A 20839-nucleotide genomic window follows, 5' to 3' on the forward strand; every position below is an offset into this window, starting at 1 on the left:
AATATGGTTAGATCAGGTTGGATATGATTGCAAACATAAAAAGACAAAGATATGAACAGGAATTTATTCCCAAGGTATTTACACATGTCATATTTACAATGCAACAAATATAACCACATCATTAGCAAAAATCCAACATTAGAATGTGTCTCAACGGTACTTCAACACATCTGTTTTGAATATACATGACCTAGTTTAGGCAGTCTAGTTTTGTCTTCTCAAGTTCAAGAACCAGGTCCAAAGCTTCCAGCCTTCTCTGCCACCTCTAATGCGATCTTCAAATTCTGATCAAAAAGTTCACACCTGAAAAACAAAAGCACTTAAGGCAAGACTGGCACATCATTTCAGCCAACATTTCTGAAAGGCTTTGTGTAAGACTCTTTTGCTTTTTCATCAAGCTATCTTCATAGTTTCATAGTTACCTGATAGGCATCTCCAGAGAGTAAAAGGGGTTCTTGAGGGCAAAGTCTGAATAGATCTCGTAAATCTTTCTCAGCAATGCATCAATGCCGGACTGCCGTGGATCTGCCAGGACTATAAACTTTATCCCTTTAACATCGGAGAACAGATAATCAGAAGTCACAAATAAGCAGATAACTTGCAATTAAAATATATATTGCATCTTCGATATTTACATTTTGATATAAACAGTATTAAATAGATTGCATTTGGCAGATAATATATTTGGATCTCAAATGTACAGCATGGTTTACAATAGGAATACTTTGGAATAATGGTGTGTTCCAGAATCCTAGGACACCAGCCTTCCGAGTTGCACGTTTGACGTCACTTCGGGTCTCGGAGCATTCATAGCGTTCCGGTTCGTCTTTGTGATTGTGGCATGAAATTAGCTAATCGTTGTTTATTGTTAGCTACATTAGCCTCTTTAGCAAACCAAGCCGAAAACAAACAACACAACTTTACATTGTATTGCACGCACAGCAAGACCATGCGATGTCTCAATTGGTGACCGGAATAAAGTAGCAATGTGATGTAAGAGCATTTAAAATCGAGATTAAAATGACCTACGTGATACAAATACAAAAAAATAAAATCTCTTCTAGGGCGCAGCCATTTTGTTGAAGGCGTCATCACTGCTCCCGGTCTACTCTCAGATTTTCGAAATTTGAAAGACAAAAAGGGGGCGTGCCTTCGAGAAATGCCGCAAGACTTCTTCGACTTTCGACTCCGAAGTCTGGCATTCGAGGATTCAGGAGCACACCATAAAGGCTAGATTCCACCGGAGGCGTACGCGCCGCGGTCACCGCTGCTGATGTGTTCCACTCTAATCAATGAGACCATTTCCACCGGGCGCGCCGCGGAACGTTTCAGTAGCGTCCCAGGAGCGGCACGCCGCGCCGCGGCGCTATCTTTCCGTCCAATTCTATTTTTGCCGCGAGCCGCTGCTAAACCGCGTCAATTTCGACAGAGCAGGTCAAGCCGGGCAGGAAGTGAAAAGTAAAAGCCATACAGCATCCGGTCAATTTTCAAAATAAAACACAATACTCAGCTCATATAACTTCACATCAACATTATTACGTCATGACCGGTGGCACCAGGTCAGCAGTCAATCAATCAAAGGGTCTCAGAGGGTCGGCAACATGGACGACAAGAGACTCATTGTCGAAGTTCAGCAACATGAAGTCATTTATGTACCAAATCATCCTTTTTATAAGGAAAATGTCAGAAAGGACAAAGCGTGGCATTTAATTGCAATAGTTTTGGGACTGGAAGGTGAGTACATTAGTTTTAGGATTATCGCGTGATCTCGTGATCTTGCGTGAATACGGCTGGCTCGCAAGGCAGCGCTACGCTGCCGTTACGCGCCCGGTAGGAATGGACGCAGGGCAGAGGACGCAGCCGTTCCGCGGCGCGTACGCGTCCGGTGGGATCCCGGTGTAACACCGGGATTCCGCCGGACGCGTACGCGCCGCAGATCAGCTGCGTCCTCTGCCCTGCGTCAATTCCTACCGGGCGCGTAACGGCAGCGTAGCGCTGCCTTGCGAGCCAGCCGTATTCACACGAGATCACGCGATAATCCTAAACCTTATGTACTCAACTTCCACTCCCAAAACGACTGCAATTAAATGCCACGCTTTGTCCTTCCGGCCATTGCCCTTATAAAAAGGATGATTTGGTACATAAATGACGTTGTGATAGGCTACATGAGCTGAGTATTGTGTTTTATTTTGAAAATTGACCGGATGATCTATGGCTTTTACTGTTTCACTTCCTGCCCTGCTTGATCTGCTCTGTTGAAATTGACGCGGTTCAGCAGCGGCTCGCGGCAAAAATAGAAGTGCGACGGAAAGATAGCGCCACGGCGCAGCACGCCGCTCCTGGAACGCTGCTGAAACGTTCCGCGGCGCGCCCGGTGGAAATGGTCTCATCGATTAGAGTGGAAGCGATCAGCAGCGGTGACCGCGGCGCAGCCGTGCCGCGGTGTGTACGCCTCCGGTGGAAGCGAGCCTTTACACCGGGATTCCACCGGACGCCTACACGCCGCGGAACGGCTGCGTCCTCTGCCCTGCGTCCATTCCTACCGGGCGCGTAACGGCAGCGTAGCGCTCCCTTGCGAGCCAGCCGTATTCACGCAAGATCACGAGATCACGCGATAATCCTAAACCTAATGTACTCACCTTCCACTCCCAAAACTATTCCAATTAAATGCCACGCTTTGTCCTTTCTGACATTTTCCCTATAAAAAGGATGATTTGGTACATAAATGACTTCATGTTGCTGAACTTCGACAATGAGTCTCTCGTCGTCCATGTTGCCGACCCTCTGACTGAGACCCTTTGATTGATTGACTGCTGACCTGGTGCCACCGGTCATGACGTAATAATGTTGATGTGAAGTTACATGAGCTGGGTATTGTTTTATTTTGAAAATTGACCGGATGCTCTATGTCTTTTACTTTTTCACTTCCTGCCCTGCTCGATCTGAAATTGACGCTGTTTAGCAGCTGCTCGCGGCAGAAAAAGACGTGCGACGGAAAGATAGCGCCGCGGCGCGGCGCGCCGCTCCTGGGACGCTGCTGAAACGTTCCGCGGCGCGCCCGGTGGAAATGGTCTCATTGATTAGAGTGGAAGCGATCAGCAGCGGTGACCGCGGCGCGTACGCCTCCGGTGGAATCGAGCCTTTAGTCTCTCATGCATCCAAATTACCAGTTAGTGTCTGGAAGCAATGCAGTTTAAAGACATCCGTTTCCAACATCTCTATCCCAGAACTGCCGACTTCCGGGGACAGTTGTGAACCAATCGCAAACAACCTAGAAGCATAATAAACACAGCACGACTATTATCTCTTTGGTGCTTCTTACAAATGAAGAAACCTTGATGAAAACGTCCATGTGGACTTACGAGTGGAACATAGAGGCCAGCATCAGCTTCTCGTTGGAGCTCAAACGGGCCCGTCCAAAACGAATAGACACCGGGTAGTTTGAGGAGTCCTTTAGATATTCAATAACGTCCTTCCCATCAGCGGTATTCTTCCCCATCACGTCCACTCCGTTAATAGAGAGCACTGCATGTCCCACTGGGAATGTACACAGGACAAGTTAGAAAGCAAACCACTAAACGTCAAGTTTTAGAAGTAGTCTGTGGCTGTCATTGTGGACCATGGCATATGGCAGACCTTTCTTATGTTTATTGTCATTGATCAGTAAATCCATTGAAAGCATGTTGGTTCACGACCAATGACAATGAGACGTAAGAGACTTCATTATAAAGTGCATCAGAATATGTGGCCAAAAACCTGCAGCAGTCTCATGTTATGTGAAAATGCCTCACCACATTACCTCGGATTCCGTCACGTTGTCCAAATGACACAATAACCTTCTCGTCGTGGATTTTGAGCACCAGATCTAAAGGATAGCTAAAGGTTTTTTCTGCCTCTGCTCGGGGAACATAGTTGTCATACTGGTAGATTAATCCCCCGGCCTTATTCACCAAATAAACACTGAATATCGCCATCTCTGCGACGGTGTGTCCAGCTCATCGACTTGTCGAGCTGTCATGTGACCCCTTCTGTCCGGAAATGGCTGTCACACAAAGAAACTTGTGTCACAAAATAATCTGACGCCTCCTCATCCTCCCAAAACAAGTGATTATGTATTTTTCTCCGTGTATACATCCGAAAAAATATATGTCACATATTAATATAACGTAACAGCAAAAAAGACCGAAGCGCAAAAACAACTCAATTTCCCAGACGCCACCGTGTTTCATATCCGTCGCAAAGATCGCCATCTTCACGACGCGTCCAGCTGACGCTTGTAGACGAGATAGTCACGTGACCCCTGTCTGTCAGGAAAAGGCTGTCACACAAAAAAAACGTTTTGACACAAAATAATCAGACTCAGATTTTCCCTCTCAAAACAAGTCATTATTTTTTGTTCTCCGTACTAAAAAATAAATGTCATATACTAATATAACGTGACAGCAAAAAAATACCGAAGCGCTAAACAACTCAATTTCCCAGAAGCCACTGTGTTCCATTTCCGTAAGTACGGGTTGTCTAAGGGGCTCCTGCACGGACCAACTTCCTTTCCCTCCGACATCTTGACGAGGAAACATGGTGAGCATGCGAATCACCGATTTACGAGTCGGTTTTGTTCGTTATACACCCTTTAGTTAAATAAATGTCGTTATGAATTATCCGGAATTTTCCTGCATTTTTGGATGGTTCGTTATTATGTCGAAATATTGCCTTAATCTTAGCAATACACCCATTCAATCCGTTTAGCATTTAGCCAGCTAGGATAACGCTACTATCAACCATGCTTTCATGCTAATAGGCGCAGAGCGAGAGATCTCTTACAATAACACCGATAAAAACTCAATATCCGATAACTCCTACCTGTATCTGACGTTAAAAGGTATTTAAAGGTTTGAAAAATGTGAACTTATTCTAAGGCCATCTATCATCTATCTTTCATTGGACAAGTCAGGGAATTTGTATGCATGATCTTATTCATGTCAGGTCGCATTGGTAAATCAATGAATGATCTGGCTACCACATTTTGGTTTACAGAACCCTTCAATTACTCAATTTGTTACGTTATTAAAGTACTCTTTAGTAATCTTGTGTTGTCTATATTTGTTAGCCTCCCAAGCAGGATAAGAAGAAGGACTCGGGGAAGTCCAAAAAGGACAAGGACCCAGTCAACAAGTCTGGAGGCAAGGCCAAGAAGAAGGTATGTTCCCCAACCTCAGGATGGCAGACGTGTATTTATTAATAATATGTATGCGCTTTGTGTGAGTCCTAATATTTCTAACGTTGTCTTTTTGTCTACCCCGAGTAGAAGTGGTCCAAGGGAAAGGTCAGGGATAAGCTGAACAACTTGATCCTCTTCGACAAGGCCACATACGAGAAGCTGTACAAGGAGGTCCCTAACTACAAGCTCATCACACCCGCTGTCGTTTCTGAAAGGCTGAAGATCCGCGGCTCCCTGGCCAGGAACGCCCTCCAGGAACTGCTCACCAAAGGTATGCTCCACAAACAAGCAGCTGTTAGTCATGCACAGCATCCCTGAAAATAGTTTGGGCAAATGTCGACCCCTTAAATCTTTTGAGCAGAAACTAGAGATTAAATTCTGCCATTCGTGGATTTTCTTTGACTTGTTTCAAGTCGTTGAGAAGTTTTAAGGTGAGTACTGCAGGCAAACTAGCAGACCCATGCACCTTCAATTTGAACTGTATATTTTGTAACTATTAAATTGAATCACAATCTTCATCTCAACGTACCATCATGGTTTTTGCTGGTAAACTACATAAATGCACGTTCATCACCAAGCACACATGGCAATGAATATCCTTGACTTGATGCATAATATAAAATGGAATACAAATCCAGAACCGGATGTAGAATGTGAAAGATGAGAGAATTCTATTGAGTTCTGTACGTGCCCATTTAACTATGGTCCAATGTGTTCTTCCCATCATCTAGGCATGATCAAACTGGTGTCCAAACACAGATCTCAGCTGATCTACACACGTAACACCAAGGGCCCCGAGGAGGAAGAGGCGGCGGCTGCGGCTACTACTAAAGCAGAGAAAGCATAAACTGGTATGTTGAATACAGTTTTAATCTTAGGAAATTGTTTTGAATTGAGAGTAAATGGTGAACTGATCTCTAACAGTTTTTTGCTTTCCCTTACAGTGGTTCTGCTTGGCTGTCTCGTGAGCTGTTTGTAATGGAAGGTGAATAAAAAATGTAAAGGCAACTCTATCTGGTGTCAATGTCCTCCCTGTCTACATTAATACTACACTGAAGTTGCTCTACCATACAAGGTCACTGTACAATAGTGTTTTGGAGTATTGTATAATTTTGAAATTAAATCAGCATTTCGGACTTCTCAACTGTAGCAAACATACAAGTAGCAACCCCCTATTGGAGGGGAATGTTCGGCTTCCTTAATCAGGATGCAAAAATTAAGGGGATGTGACTGGTAATTAAGCTTGCCGATAAGTAGTTCAAATTGAGTAATTTCAGGGCAACTGAAAGTGGTGCAGAAGTTTGACTTGTGAGAAGGGATCAATAAAAGTGAAGGGGCTATCTGCGACTGGAAAGAAACACAATCAGGTAGCCTAAATCTGAGAGCGGGCTGCTGTGCCTGAATTCCTCAATTCAGAAGTCCACATCTAATGACTCACTCGCTTCATGCTAGGCTATTAAATGGATAAGAGGGTGAATTATTGATAACCCTGTTAAGTCATCTCTAGCCAGACCAACCTTTGAGGATGAACAGCAGGGCTGCTTGATTTTAAATGGAATAATGTCAAGGCTGTATCTAAATGTTAAGAGTTTAGAGGAATCGAACAACTGCCGAATTACGTATTATGTGATGTATTTTTCTCCAGATGAGTGAGTCTAGAATTCTTTTTTCCAATGCTTTCCCAATGTCATTTGGCCAACAAATTAAATTATCGTCTGACCTAACCATTGTATGATGGTACTAGTTGATGCCTTACACCTAGTGGCAGTTCAAAGTAATAAGTAATCTTTATAAACGACTAGCCTCTTGTGTCATAGTTGGGAGAAGGTGTCTAAAGAGTGAATAAGTGCTCATTTTTTTTAGAATGGTAATATGGTTATATTGACTACATCTTTGTCATTATGTTAATTAGTCTTTCTCTTTTCTATTAGATGCATGTTCATCTCTAACGAGGCGGACAGCCCAATGCCTTCCATTATCTTAGTTCAAAATGCATTGATTAAATTCCACAATGTTTTCCCACGTCATTATACGAGCATCTAGCTCATCAGGTAGACCCCTGCAATTGGATGTTTTGCTGTTGGGAGTGCAGCATGAGCAGTGCCCTTAAAAGCCTCATGGGATATTGCCACTTCTCACACTCCCTTGGGTAGCCTATGTTGTGCTCTGCTATCAGCGTTCGATATATAGCTCGTTTACCCAATAGTGACATGAACTTATGTTGTCACCTGGGTAATACAAAAACTATTACTGGGCTATCTCCCACACAACTTTCAGTGGCAGGGGATTAATCCTGTGTCTTCCTTTCCAATGCGATGGCTACGGGCCATTCTGAGATATTTATAAGAAATGGTATTGTGTATTTTCTCTCTGGGCTTGCAACCGTGCAAGACAAGGGGGGCCGTCTGATGGATGCTGTCAGGTCTCTTCTGTCACCGCCGAGCGCCACCGCAAGCAGCAGTGGCACAACAAACATTGGTTTTCTCCACTGACGGATTGGCTAGTATCAGCAAACATTGAGTCCTCCATCCTAATGTATGCCCGCGAGAGCAAAAAACAATTACTGCACAACCCATCGTTTTCCCCTCGGAGGTCACGTGACCGCTCATTGATTCACCTCATGAATGGCTCTTCTTCAGGAGGGGCGAGCCAATCGTATCTCCTGGAAACGTGGCTCTATTTATGAGCTTTTAGTTCTTTCCGTGCGAGGAATTGTCTTGCACGATTTAGATTGTAAGGATCCTTAACGACCAATTTTATTTTTTTGTGCAAAGTGATCGTTTTTTGGTCTATGGAGACATTTAAAACAATTATTCTAAGTACAGGTCGAAGGCTGTATCTTTCGCAAGGTGAATTGCAGAACTTATTAAAAATATCGGATGATTTAGTAGTATTTGAACTCATCATTAGGCCTACTCATGTTTGAAACATTCAGAATGAGACCGTGTAACAAAACCACAAAAAAGAAGTTGCCGCAACAATTAAAACATAATAGCTTATAAACTCCCGAAACGCTTCATTCTCAGTGGAGTAACAAAAAAATATCCCACGTTCATACCAATGTGCGTGTGAAGCTGCTGCCTGCCAAATGCATTCCTTCCAGTCCCCGAAATACAGTCTACTCGAGCCCTTTCTTTTAAGTGCGCGTCTCTCCGGCTTTCCCACCCGCCTTTCCTAATACATATCAACGCATGCCACACTTTAATGAGATGATGGGATGGACACGTGGAGAGATAGGGAATGGGTGTTCCTAAATCTCCCTAGACCAGCAGGGAGTGGGAGCGCCGTCTGGTGGAGATGGGTTGGGGGACAGGGCTATAGGTATATGGCACGCAGCTGTTGACTGGCTGTCAGACACCCGAGGAGGTTCACCACTGCCGCTGCTTTCCTCAGCCTCGGAGAGAGAGGGAGAGAGAGAGAGAGAGGACTGCCGTAGGCCTACTACAGCCCAGAGGTAAGCCAGACTCTTTCTCTGTTAACTGCCTGCTTTCCCATTTGCTAATAGTAGTTTATTTCTCCGTATTGTAAGCTGTCAAAGGTCAAGTGGCATTATCATCTTTTTCCAGTCCGTCTAAAGAGTGTTATGAATGGTCTGTAGGACTTGGTGTCCTTTGAAATGATGGTTTTGCCTTTGGAGTGGGAAAAAAAAGGTTTTTTTTACTGTCAGGCATTTTTACCCTACATGGTGATATTCCTTCAGAGGAGCCACGTTTTCCTGACTGTGTCTGGGTATGAATGTGTGTGTGAAGTGTTTGCTGAGCAAGTTTTAATGATGCAAAAATGTATGAGTTAAAACAGTTTGTGCGTGTTTGTGACAGTGCTCAGGCGCCTTTTTAAATTTAGTTCACAATGCTGTGTGCTATTTTTAGACGTTGTAGCATTACAGCAGAGACAGGCAGACGGCAACTTTCTAGAAAGGGACCGAAACAGATCTCTTTCTGTCTGTGCTCAGCTTTCAATCAACAAATGCAACTTGCGGTGGCTAACTAATTTGGGTTATTGACATGTTCCATCCATCTTTATTGGTGAATGAGATTAAACTTGACACAACAAAACAAATGAAGGCCATTTCTCAATGAAGTGGTTATTGCTCTATCTCCCTAAACGCCTATTTTCTGGAGTTTGCTCAGGTCACGCTGTAAGTCAGAGAAGCCTGGAATTTCAATTACTAACCCTTGTGGGTTAGTAGGGACTTTTATTCTCTGCAACACAACAGTTCTCAGAGTAGAGGTCAAACACACAGACACACCGCATCTCAATAGGTTAATAGAGAAAAAGCTAAACTAGAAGGTGCCATCCCCCAATTGGGTTCATAATGTAGAGAGTGGAAATGTTATCACTGGCTTCAACACGAAAGAAGCTAAACCACACTGACTTGTTTGGTCCTTTTTAATAACATTGCTGCAAAGCACTGTTCTTCAATTACCTTTTCGATGAACAAATAGAGTGAGGACTGTTGTCCTTAGTGCAGACGTATAACGTATTCCACTAATGTGTCCGTCTGTAATGGCCTTTAGCCCTGAAGGAATAACATGAGACCACTGCTCCATGAGACACAGCCAAGGTCAGACCTTATGTTGATCACAACGCCCCTTTAATTGAGGTTAGGGTTAGGACCATTACTTCCATACCGGTTCAGTGGCGAGGTCGCTTTTAACAGTGTTTATTTGGGTTGCTATGGAAGGCTTCAGTTGGTGGAGGGGCTCCAGTCTGAAACTCGAGCCTGGAGCAGCAGCTTAAACAACCTCTTTAGCCTCAGGATCCTCCCTCCCCTCCCCTATGCTCCTAGTTGGAAGCCCTGTAATGCCCTCGTTTCTATTTATTAGAATGAGTTTGAACAAATTCATTAACACCATAATGACCGAAACCCAGAGCTGCAATACTTTTTGTGGTAGTTTACCCAGATTCCATATCACAGAGTGTTTGCAACAAACTGTGTCTAATTCTCAATGCTTGCCTTTGTGCCACGGGTCACTTTCACATTTTTGTGAAATATTTCCAATACTTATTTCCCCCAATGAAAATAAAAAGGACCCAATGGCGAAACAAGGATAGACTCTGCATCTGATCCCGGAGGAACGAGGCCGATATTTAAAAGAAGAACACTGTACTCTTATAGTTTCACAGCACGTTTTCAGGAATTGTTGCTGACATTTCATTCCTGGGCCTTTCTGACATATCCTCACTCATCTCCCAAAATTAATGAATATAAATGAGGCCAGATAGAGAGGAAGTAAATAGCATTGCATTTAATAACCTGGTCCTTATCAGCGCTCCCTCGCTCTCCCACCCTCTCTTCAAGTGGGCTTAGCCTTTTCCAGCAACGTGTACATATTTCAGGTTGTACAATGGACAGCCATAAATCATAACTTGTGGTCTTGGTGCGCATGATCCTGCATTTTTGGGGGGATGGGTTTTTACTCCCCAACAGTTTCTAACAGGCCACTGTATTTATGATCACTGTGGATTGTGGATCTATTAATAAATATAATATCGAGTCATATATTCTCTGTATCAACTCATAAGAAGATTCTCCAGCTTGAATGACCAAATCCGATTTTCCAGTATTAGTTCCTTTTTTAGATCCACCCAATCAGAAGGACTCTCCAGAGACACGTGGCGAGGCATGAGCTGCTGCTTGTCAGACACCGGCGTAACATGGAGGTCATCCAAAGCTCACCTGGGGTTTTGAGGCGCTTGGCAGAACATCTGTTAGTGTCTACCAAGATGCATTGTTTGGCTTTGAACAGTGGCCCCTTAAAGGTGATGGAAACCAGGGTTTACTGTGGTGATAGGAGACAGCATTTGTCCTCTATGTTAATCCAACGCCCCCGTTGGATGTATGATTCACTCCATGGAGACAGTGCAAGTGCACATTTGTTTAGATGTCTTTAGAATTACATTGGGTAAGCCGGTACGAGAACAGTGGTGCCTTCAGGGAACCCAGGAAGTTTGGAGAAATGGCTGTTGTTTGTTTGTGTGAGAAGGTGTGCGTGCGTGTGTGTGTGTGTCTCTCTTTTCTCCTGATTCCCCAAAGGAGGGGAAAGTTATATTGATCGCTTCATCTGTGTTTCAGTCCACAGAGCAGTTTAGATTTTTAGGCTTCAGAGTCGAAATAACTCCACAGGGACTCTGTTTTGGAATGTTATGACCTGTTTCTGCTATTTTAGATTTCATTAATAGAAACCAATATCTTTCTCCAGGCCGGTTTCAGTCAGACCAGCTTGTGTTATAAGGCTGATTGAGCAACAGAACGCCTCCCTAAGTGCCTTACCCTAACCTCTCTAATGAGCCTCATCCAGTCTGAATCTGCTTCTTAGCTGTTTCTCATGCAGGGTACGTGTGCTTTGGGTTAGTTCATAGCCCCTTTACTAACTGGATGCGTAAACTGACTGATAAATAATACATAATTAATACGTAATGAATTATTCACTCGAGTCGTAACTCACATTATGCTTCCCCCGATAGCATGCTGTAGCCAGCCACTACAGCGTCTATATCCTACACCAAGTAGCATTACTCTTTTAGTTTACTCCACTCCTGGAAGTCCTGTCAAGCTTTCCATCGCTGACTGCCAGATATGCCAGGACGAGAACTGTAAGTGCTGGCTGGCACTGCCCAAACACAGGAGTTTCCCCAAAGCGGAGAGATTTAGCATTAAGTCATTTAGAATATACTTTTATCCTAAGCAAGTTACTCTGATCTTCTTACCCTTTATATTAATGCATTTATTGAGCAACGGTTGGGTGTCTAATTCAAGGTACAGGTAGGCTAGGCAGTTTTATTTATATACCACTTTTCATACACAAGGCAGACTCAAAGTGCTTCACATAAATACCTCATCATACAATTGAATGCAATAATAAAATAGATTAATTAAAGAAAATAAAGGCAAAGTAAAAAATGCATTGGTAGGTAGATTGCAGAAAAATGTCCTGCCCCTAATGCTCTTAAAATCAGCAAATAGTTAAAAAAACAGTTTTATAATACTATGTCGTTATAATGGATGTACATGAGAACTTATTCCTTGTCTTCAACATTGTTTCTCAGTGATGTGCATGAAATTGCACAAACCGAGTAAGAAAGTGCTGAGTACTTTCTAGTGAGTGATTCTTTCTTCTTTCTTTCCCTCCTCCATGGTCGCCGTGCTGCCCTGCTCCCTCCTCCCCGCCCAGCAGATGGTCCGGGAGCAGTATGTCACCACCACGCAGGACTTCAGCGTGCCCAGCCCAATCCCCGACCACGTCTACAAGATCGGCATCTACGGCTGGCGGAAACGATGCCTCTATTTGTTTGTGCTGCTGCTCATCGCCATACTATTGGTCAACTTTGCCCTCACCATCTGGATCCTCCGAGTGATGTGGTTCGACACGGTGTGTGTGTGCGTGTGCGTGAGGGGTGCGTGCGTGTGTGTGTGTGTGTATGTGTGAGATGCTCAACCAGGCCCCGTTTTACATTGGGTTGATTGTCTTGCTAATCTTGCAAACAAGGCATCTTATCAGTGGCTTATCTTGTTGTAGTTCTATTTTTGTTGTTTTCCTGTTTTATAAGCCACAGAAGCTTGTGGGTATCCACTGTGGATATTTGGCTGTATTATCAGGATAGTTGATGTGTTTGTGTCCCAGCATGAGGCAATAGCGGTGGTTCTGTCTAAGCACAGCAGATGGCAAACTCCAGATTTAGCAGAGAAAGGACAACATCAACAAACAAAGTCGCTCACACGTACGCAATGGGACATGGACCGACCGACAGACAACGATTTCCTGGCTGGTTTATTACAAAACGTGCTCTGCTGCACCCCGTAGCGTGTTGTGCAGGCTGGAACACCTGGCAATCTGTTGAATCGGGATAATGGAAACAAAATGGTTGACAGCCTCGCATGCCATGCTTGTAAAATGTGTGGTGGAGGAAAAGGAGCCTTTCAGATGATTTACAGTTGAGGTTTGGTCTCATACAGCTCCAGAGTTCTGAGGTCTTGCTGTGTCTTTACATATATCTTCTCTGGCTGTTCTTGCAGGATGGCATGGGACTGCTGGGGGTCCACCCAGACGGAGTCAGGCTAGAGGAAGGAGAGTCGGAGTTCCTTTTGCCGCTCTATGCGAATGAGATCCACTCCAGAAATGTAAGACAATCTCCCAGCTCCTTCATGCTCTGACCCCTATAGAGGGAATTCACCTTTTCTGCAGTTTTCATTCCCTCTTGTATTCCCCTCTCTCCCTTTTCATCTACTTTGCTCTGGCTTTATCCATCCCTGCCCGCCTCCCCTTGTGAGCAGTAAGGGCTGTCGGTTCAGTCTTTTAAGTGACCTTCCCGAAGCCCGACGAATATTATTTAATTTCACTGATCACAGTGATTAAAGTGGTGCTCGTATCCGTGGGGACAAACTAGCTTCCTGTTAAGATCTGATTCACATTAAACACTCACAGACGCACGCACACGTCACAGGCACACACACACACACACACACGCACACGCACACGCACACCATTTCAGCCAAGCTGCAATCAGAAAACTGAACTTTCAGCCTCCAGCTTTGGGGATGTTTAGAGGAATTGGCTTACAGCGGAGTTCCTCTCATGGTGGTAGGAGAGCAGGGCAGATTTACCTCATGCATGTCTGTGGTGGCAACAGCTTCATAGCATGCTTGCTAGGAGCAGATGGAAACACTTTTCTGGAGTTCTTTAAATGTTATGTGGGTTTCAGGCTCATGGCTGCGATATTTAGCCCAATTTAATTCTGTAGAGCTGTATACCTTATTTATGGAGTGGCTCGTATACTTATAGTACGCGTTACTTTATTTTCAATGGTAGCAAGGTTGTGTTATTTTTGGATGATCACAGTTTATTTAGTAAACTATATAATCACATAAGAAGGCATACTACTCTCTCAGAAGCAGTTTTTTAAACCAGTGCCTGGTTAAACATGTATAACTCCAAATTGAAACATAAAACATTACTTATAAGAGACAATGGTCGCCACATTTTCAAAATGTTAATTGAGATCGTTCTTCATGTCTTTGTCCTGGTTCCCCAATGGCCTCTATGACCTGCTCTATAGGTCTCCTCTCTTCAAGTGACCTCTGATGAAAATGTTGTGCTCAACGCACGTGAACCCATCGGTGATGTGACGGGGAGAATATCTGTGGGTAAGAGGCAGGCACACACACACACACACACACACACACACACACACACACACACACACACACACACACACACACACACACACACACACACACACACACACACACACACACACACACACACACACACACACACACACACACACACACACACACCATTCTTCTTCGGACCTGTCTCGAGGCAGTCATCATCTGAAATTAACAGTGTCAAAATTAATGCATCTTCCATTAAAAATCCCTTAGTTTCCCATTTTAAATAGATTTGAGCCAAATTCCTTCAATGGGTTTTTAGCAGCCACAAGACATTTCCAAGCTATTGATTTTTATTTGGTCTCTGAAAGACAATTGGTTTGGTGGAACAAGAGGAAAATACCAACATACACATATTATCGGACCATCATGCAACCATGATTATTGAAGCTGTTTTCTATTTGTTCTGTAAATATTAAGTACAACACTATAAAATGTATTTAGGTCGTACAGTTTATCTTCTGCAACGTTCTGTAACAGTTAGTGGGGGGTTGGATCTTTTCATCACTCCTGCATCTGGTTTAGTAATATAAAGGCGAAATGATCAAAATAATGATGGATATATTGATGTAATAAACCCTAATTAATTAGTAATCAAATCCACACCCTGTTGGCTTGCATGATGTCAGGGTTGTTTTGAAATTACTTAACTTCTGATTTAACTGTTTCTCCTTGTTTTGCTCCTATTATTGTGTTGTAGGCCCGACGCAAGTGCAAGGACAAGCTCAGAATATGGTCATTCATTCTCCCGACGGCCAGATGCTGTTTATGGCAGATGGCAAAGAGGCTGTGGTGGGCACAGGGAAGCTTCATGTGCTAGGTACACTGACAGCCACACATCCTTTTCTCCTCCAGTGACCGTTGAACACGGGAAGCTAATACAATGAACAATAGTGAACATGTTTGATAGGACCAAACATTGTAAATGGTTTGTGTCGATGGTGGGTGATCAGCTTCACTGTGTGAAGTTCAACTGATAAGTGTTGTGTTTTGGTCATTTTGTTCCTGTTAAAACCAGCAGGGGGGCAATGAAGCCTTATTGGTACAAGTAGTTGTGGTTGCAATTCTTTCTCTCTATTCTTTAATCGCTCCCTCTACTCCCTCGTAAAAATATAAATGAACTTCATGAACGCTGGACCGAGCTGGGCTGAATGATAGTTCAACCTCATGATCTATAATACGTCTTCATGTACGCCGTTTGGGATGTGATGTAAGCTACGCAGATGAGTTTGTCGTACTAAAGCCTACTTAAAGATTTGCCCAGCTGTCTGAACTGTACTTGCGATAAATGTTTTATCCAAAGTTGTTTCCCGTACTAATTCTAGAGTGTGTTTGTTTGTGTCTCCTATCAGGCGCTGAGGGAGCATTGTTTCAGCACTCGGTAGAGGCGCCTCTGCTCAAATCAGAAGCGCAGAAAGACTTGAGGTGAGACTAACGGTGCATCGATCATTTGAATGGATGGTAATGACATCATCCTTTCTTAAAGAAGTCTCGGTTAGTCATATCAGAATTATAAAAAATTAGGATGAATTGTTTGGTTTGAATACTTGCCATGGTTCTGCTAAAAATCAACAATAATATAACATCTACTTGTACTAGTATCCATTCATCCACTCAAACAAACATGATCTACGCTTCCGGTTCTGTGGAAACAAACCTCCTTATGAGGCAGTACGGTACCGAGGTAGAAGGGCTTGCTTTAGCGTGGTGTTGTTTAAGGTTGGAGTCTCCCACCCGCTCCCTCACCATGGACGCGCCCAGCGGAGTGCTGCTCAAAGCCATGTCCGGAAACATCGAGGCCTCCACCAACATGGACTTCATTCTGCAGTCCAGTAAAGGCCTGGTGAGACAACTCATGTTTATTCTGCGTTGTCACGGTTACATCATGACAGCTCCTTCCACCGCTGAAGACCGGCAGAGAGCTGAGATGTTTTTGGCCGTTAAGTCCGTTAACCCCATTCCCCCCATTAATCAAAGCAATGTCAATAGACCTGCAAAAGGCCTGCTGTTTTATTCAACAGGTTATCAAGCAAAAACTTTATCCCTGACTTGCTTCGCAGTATTTCCATTTGGAGTTGGCAAAAGGCATGCATCCCATTAGCCTGTGACTTTTAGCTACAAAGGCAGGTCATTGTCTCAGAGCAGAATCACTAGTGTTACATTTGTACCCCAATCGGCCTACATTCACCTTTCCGCCTTTTTAAAATATTTTCCAGGTTATTTTTGAGTCAGATAAGCCCAACTGAATTGTTCTGTGTCAGAGATGATAAGGCAGTAAAATGACCGTCTGTCAATGGGATGCGCTATAATGTATCTCGGACCACATTAAATATTAATTTGAATCCAAGTATAAAAATGTCGCCTAGACTCTGGAGAATGAGGCAATACCCTTTCTCATCTTCTCTACCTCTGTCATAGTGCAAGTTGCCAAACAGCTTTTTCATACATGGCCAGTGATTGCATGTATGCACACAAAATGGGACAGTACTGTCAGGGTGATTATGTGTTCAACTGTGAAGTATTGAACTGCACTGTGTACTGCATGGGCACACCAATGTCACTACGATGCATTTCTGTACTTTCCATCCTCTCTCTGTGATACCCTCCCCCCAGAAACAAAGCCAACAACCTTCCCCTAACTGCGCTCCCGTTTAAACGTCCTCGCTCTCCGTCCCACAGCTGGTGCTGGACGCCGAGACGGTGCGCATGCCCAGCCTGCCACTGAGCGGAGACGCAGTGTTCGGGGACGCCCAGGGACTCTATGAGGTGTGCGTGTGTCCCAGCGGCAAACTGGTCCTGTCCGAGGCCAGGGTCACCTCCACCTGCAGTGAGAGGCAGGACTGCTAGACCGGGTCCTGACAAGCAGAGCCATTAGTGTGTCATCCAAGGCTTCTGGGGACGCGCTGGGGACTAAGTGAGCACGAGTGTTTATATATATCACCGCGTTTACCCTCAGAACAATAAATCATCCCGGTTCACGGCTTCAGAGATACGAGATATTCTGGTGCAAATGTCTCTGAGGCTTAGCCGAAGTCTTTGCGAAGGGGGACAGGTGTTTTGATAGCTTTTCAGTATTCGACTTTACTCTCACTGTATCAAAAGCAAATGGCTTACTCCTGCAGTGGAGGTGTTTCAAAGAGCTAGTTGTGTTTTTTCTACAGTGTAACGGCTGGGCAACAAGGAGCTGCTGAACAGCTTATATCCTATGCAATATGTTTTTTAGTGCAATACATTAGAAGTTGCACGTGTTAAGGGCTTGGATTGATTATTTTCAAAGTAAAGGCCGAGTTTAAGCGGATGGGAATGTAGGGTAGTTAAAGTGTATTGATTTATCTTCTAGCGCCTGTTATGCTGTTTTTGTGATGGGCAAGGTTTTTATGTATCCTGGAAAAAAGCATGCTAGGAAATATGCCATATTAGTTAGTCTGATTTACACTTTTGTGTACAACACCATCTTTTAAATCTCAAATAAAAATGTATTTTTAATTACAATTAACGATTGTTATATGAAATAAACATTGTCGGGCCTCCCCTTGTTAGATTGTGTCATTTGCCTCTTTTGGTTTGCTGAGTTTTGTGTATGTTTTGCCTCACTTTATTCATTATATTTTATAATGCAACATTTTTGTTTTCTTCAAGAAAGATCATGTTAAAATATCTTGTTTGCATACCATTGTGTTTATAAAGGCTATAACAGGAAATAGGCCTACAGAGTGTATGTATATTGTTGTACGTCAGCATTGAACATAACATAAACAGAACATGGTCTTATATTTGCCTTTGTTTGGTTTATCATTAATACAGGACTTTATTTATACATTTGTTGTGACACTGGGATTTTTTAGCTTGTTGCAACTGTGGGCCTACTTGATACTTTTATGTCTATAGAGTTAACGTAGGCCTAAAGTATTAGGTCTGTTTTGAGGGTCAATTATTTTGATTATTTGAATGTTGATGTATTTATTCAAGTTTGTGTGTGAATAAATAAAAGTGTTACTCTTCTAAGATGGGTCGTTTCAATTTTTTTTTAATAGTTTGACAAATTTAATCGATTTAATTGGATTAACTACAATTGAAAATAGAAATAGATACATAGAAAACCAATCCCTCAAGAGGAGTATTTTGATCCCAGGAGCTTTATACGTAGCCCGCCATCTGCAGTTTTGAAAAAGTGTTCAATGTGTTGGGATTAGTCCTCAAATGTTTCTATCACTGTACTTGTGTCAAGCGTAGGACCTGAGCTATCATGAATTTGAAAGCATGATTGTTAGATGTTATTTTATCCTACCAGGGTATTAATGAAGTCATTGTGTTGATTAGGGTTGAAGAAGTATAGAAGCTTTGTATCAGCAGCTGTTCTCTGTGGCTCCACAGTGCCACCTTCATGTGAGACATATAATTTATTTTTGGGGGGACTACTGAAAGAAAAAAGATATCATTTAAGTAATAGGATGCGCCTGGGTGTTTTACACACATCATCTTTGCAAAAATTTCCCAACGATATCTAAGTGAAGTGAAAAATGTGATTAAAAAAACTGGGAATGAATTATTAGGGTGCACACACACTAGGCCATCTGGCCGTGGCCGTTGGCCGTTTTCACACCTAACCGTGCTCAAATGGCCCCATTGTTCTCTGGCCTGCACTCACACTAGGCCATCTGGCCGTGGCCGTTGGCCGTCGCAAGTGTGGCCTGGCCAGTGGCCAGAGTAACCCCTGACTGCAGCTCGCAGATCGAGGAGGGGCTTAAATTTTCCCTAAATGTGGGCTGGCTTACACGTTTAAGCAGAAAGCGGGAGAACGTATTTCCGTCTGATACTGCGCGCTTTTCAGCCTAGAGGTAAGTTGCCGCTCTCTGTTCGTGTACATTATAAACTAATGTATGGATAGACCAACAAGTTGATCATTAAAATATTAATGCAAGTAACATGCATAGGCCTCATGTTTATGTCATGAGGTCGTTTGAATAATAGCATTTAGGCAGTGTTTTTCAGCTTTTTTTTAACCCTTTCGTGCATGGCGTCAACATATGAAGACAATTAAATAAACTCCAATATTTTGGGCTTATCATAGTAATATTCTCTAAAAAAGATAAAAATGTCAGTGTCAATTTCAGATGGTAAAAGTTATGTTTTAGGAGGGTTTTAAGTGTTGATGTGCCTTTTAATGTTTATTCCTTTCCCCTCTGATATATAGAGACACATTAGTATACTTTTAAATGGTGATACACCAAACATTAATAATATCACCAACAGTGAACTGTTCCACCGTCCCTTCTGTAAATACGTGGGTGCAAAATATAAAGTTGACAACAATGTAAAAGGCCATTCCTCAGTGAAAACCCTAACCCTATTACACAAATGAATTAATTTGTATTTTCTCACAAGTATGAATCTTACTTCCTTTATTCCTCTCTTACAGAGTTCACAATAATCAAGTGTGGATTTAGTTGTCGGGCGGCAACACATTTTCACACTTAGAAATCTATTGCAATTGGTAAGGCACCTACAAATACACCAGGAGGAGGTGCAATCTGCAGCCCCTGCACAGCACTTTGTGGCCCCTGCACAGCACTTTGTGGCCCCCGCTCAGCTCCCTGTGGCCCCCACTCAGCTCCCTGTGGCCCCCACTCAGCTCCCAGTGGCCCCCGCTCAGCTCCCTGTGGCCCCCACTCAACTCCCTGTGGCCCCCGCTCAGCTCCCTGTGGCCCCCGCTCAGCTCCCTCAGCTCCCTGTGGCCCCCGCTCAGCTCCCTCAGCTCCCTGTGGCCCCCACTCAGCTCCCATTGGCTCCTGCAGAATGTTCCACGGCCACTAAAGAATCAAGTGATCAAAATAAATTCCGTTGTCCTCATTGCAAGTTGATTTTAAACAAAAGAAACTTCAAAACACACTGCAGGAGAAAACACACCAACCTCCTTGAGAGGATAACGAAGGACAGATTTTTGGCCTGTCAGTGTATCGATGGTACACATGGTGCGTTTGCAGTTGAAAAATCTTTTTGTGGTCCTGCAACACCCATACATGTCATCAAGAATATGTGGGGGCCAGCACAGAAGATCATCTGTGAGGTCGACCAGTGTCGTTTGAATGCTGACTTTGCTCAAAGGAGCGGGATGTTGCCTTTCGATTGCCACCACATCCAATCATTGGTGTCACGGTCAAACCGTGACACTCTGTATATTGTAATGGGGGCCAATTGTGATTTCAGAGAGGTATGTGTAAATCGTGACACATTATGCTAAGTGTACATGGTGTTATTTTTTTTACAACATATTAACATCTTCCTGCATTTCCTTCTTCAAGGGAAAACATGCTGCAAATTAGGAGATGGTGGTGTCTCTCTCTCCTGCAGAAATTCCCTTAGCCGTAAGTGCCCTGAATATCACACTTTTGAATCAAATCACAAAAAAACTGTTTTACTCACTGTCAACAGACCAACATGAATGTTTT

General features: G+C 43.4%; 3 protein-coding genes across 4 annotated transcripts; 2 read left to right on the forward strand and 1 right to left on the reverse strand.

Moving 5' to 3' along the window:
* Nucleotides 1–50: 50 nt before the first annotated feature.
* Nucleotides 51–4109, reverse strand: trappc4 (trafficking protein particle complex subunit 4). The gene is made up of 5 exons (XM_030381447.1): nt 3800–4109; nt 3363–3537; nt 3168–3271; nt 423–549; nt 51–303 (listed from the first exon to the last, which is right to left on the reverse strand). The coding sequence occupies exons 1-5, from the start codon at nt 3972–3974 to the stop codon at nt 225–227; spliced, it is 660 nt and encodes a 219-aa protein (XP_030237307.1). The 5' UTR covers nt 3975–4109; the 3' UTR covers nt 51–224.
* Nucleotides 4110–4294: 185 nt separating this feature from the next.
* On the forward strand, nt 4295–6231 carry rps25 (ribosomal protein S25). The gene is made up of 5 exons (XM_030381448.1): nt 4295–4578; nt 5108–5197; nt 5306–5489; nt 5950–6069; nt 6163–6231. The coding sequence occupies exons 1-4, from the start codon at nt 4576–4578 to the stop codon at nt 6063–6065; spliced, it is 393 nt and encodes a 130-aa protein (XP_030237308.1). The 5' UTR covers nt 4295–4575; the 3' UTR covers nt 6066–6069; nt 6163–6231.
* Nucleotides 6232–8477: 2246 nt separating this feature from the next.
* On the forward strand, nt 8478–18395 carry sgcg (sarcoglycan, gamma). Of its 2 annotated transcripts, none has more exons than XM_030381449.1 (8): nt 8478–8672; nt 12397–12591; nt 13236–13340; nt 14276–14363; nt 15091–15210; nt 15743–15815; nt 16110–16233; nt 17070–18395. In XM_030381449.1, exons 2-8 carry the CDS (start codon nt 12397–12399, stop codon nt 17235–17237), a joined length of 873 nt encoding a protein of 290 aa, XP_030237309.1. In that variant the 5' UTR covers nt 8478–8672; the 3' UTR covers nt 17238–18395. The 2 variants fall into 2 exon arrangements, with proteins under 2 accessions (XP_030237309.1, XP_030237310.1); XM_030381450.1 differs by having other exon boundaries at nt 8516–8672; nt 12394–12591.
* The last annotated feature ends 2444 nt before the right edge of the window (nt 18396–20839 follow it).

This window comes from Gadus morhua, chromosome 16 (assembly GCF_902167405.1).
Source record: "Gadus morhua chromosome 16, gadMor3.0, whole genome shotgun sequence".
Classification (NCBI taxonomy): domain Eukaryota; kingdom Metazoa; phylum Chordata; class Actinopteri; order Gadiformes; family Gadidae; genus Gadus; species Gadus morhua.

Excerpts from the sequence above, each read along its gene's own strand:
- trappc4 (XM_030381447.1), bottom strand. The coding sequence starts at position 3,974 with ATGGCGATATTCAGTGTTTATTTGGTGAATAAGGCCGGGGGATTAATC. Across the intron at positions 550-3,167 it reads TTGCTTCCAGACACTAACTG|GGATAAAGTTTATAGTCCTG; the intron begins GTAATTTGGATG and ends CCGATGTTAAAG. Across the intron at positions 304-422 it reads TCTCTGGAGATGCCTATCAG|GTGTGAACTTTTTGATCAGA; the intron begins GTAACTATGAAA and ends TTTGTTTTTCAG.
- sgcg (XM_030381449.1), top strand. The coding sequence starts at position 12,397 with ATGGTCCGGGAGCAGTATGTCACCACCACGCAGGACTTCAGCGTGCCC. Across the intron at positions 12,592-13,235 it reads GAGTGATGTGGTTCGACACG|GATGGCATGGGACTGCTGGG; the intron begins GTGTGTGTGTGC and ends CTGTTCTTGCAG. Across the intron at positions 15,211-15,742 it reads AGGGAAGCTTCATGTGCTAG|GCGCTGAGGGAGCATTGTTT; the intron begins GTACACTGACAG and ends GTCTCCTATCAG.
- rps25 (XM_030381448.1), top strand. Across the intron at positions 5,198-5,305 it reads GAGGCAAGGCCAAGAAGAAG|AAGTGGTCCAAGGGAAAGGT; the intron begins GTATGTTCCCCA and ends TACCCCGAGTAG. Across the intron at positions 5,490-5,949 it reads CCAGGAACTGCTCACCAAAG|GCATGATCAAACTGGTGTCC; the intron begins GTATGCTCCACA and ends CCCATCATCTAG.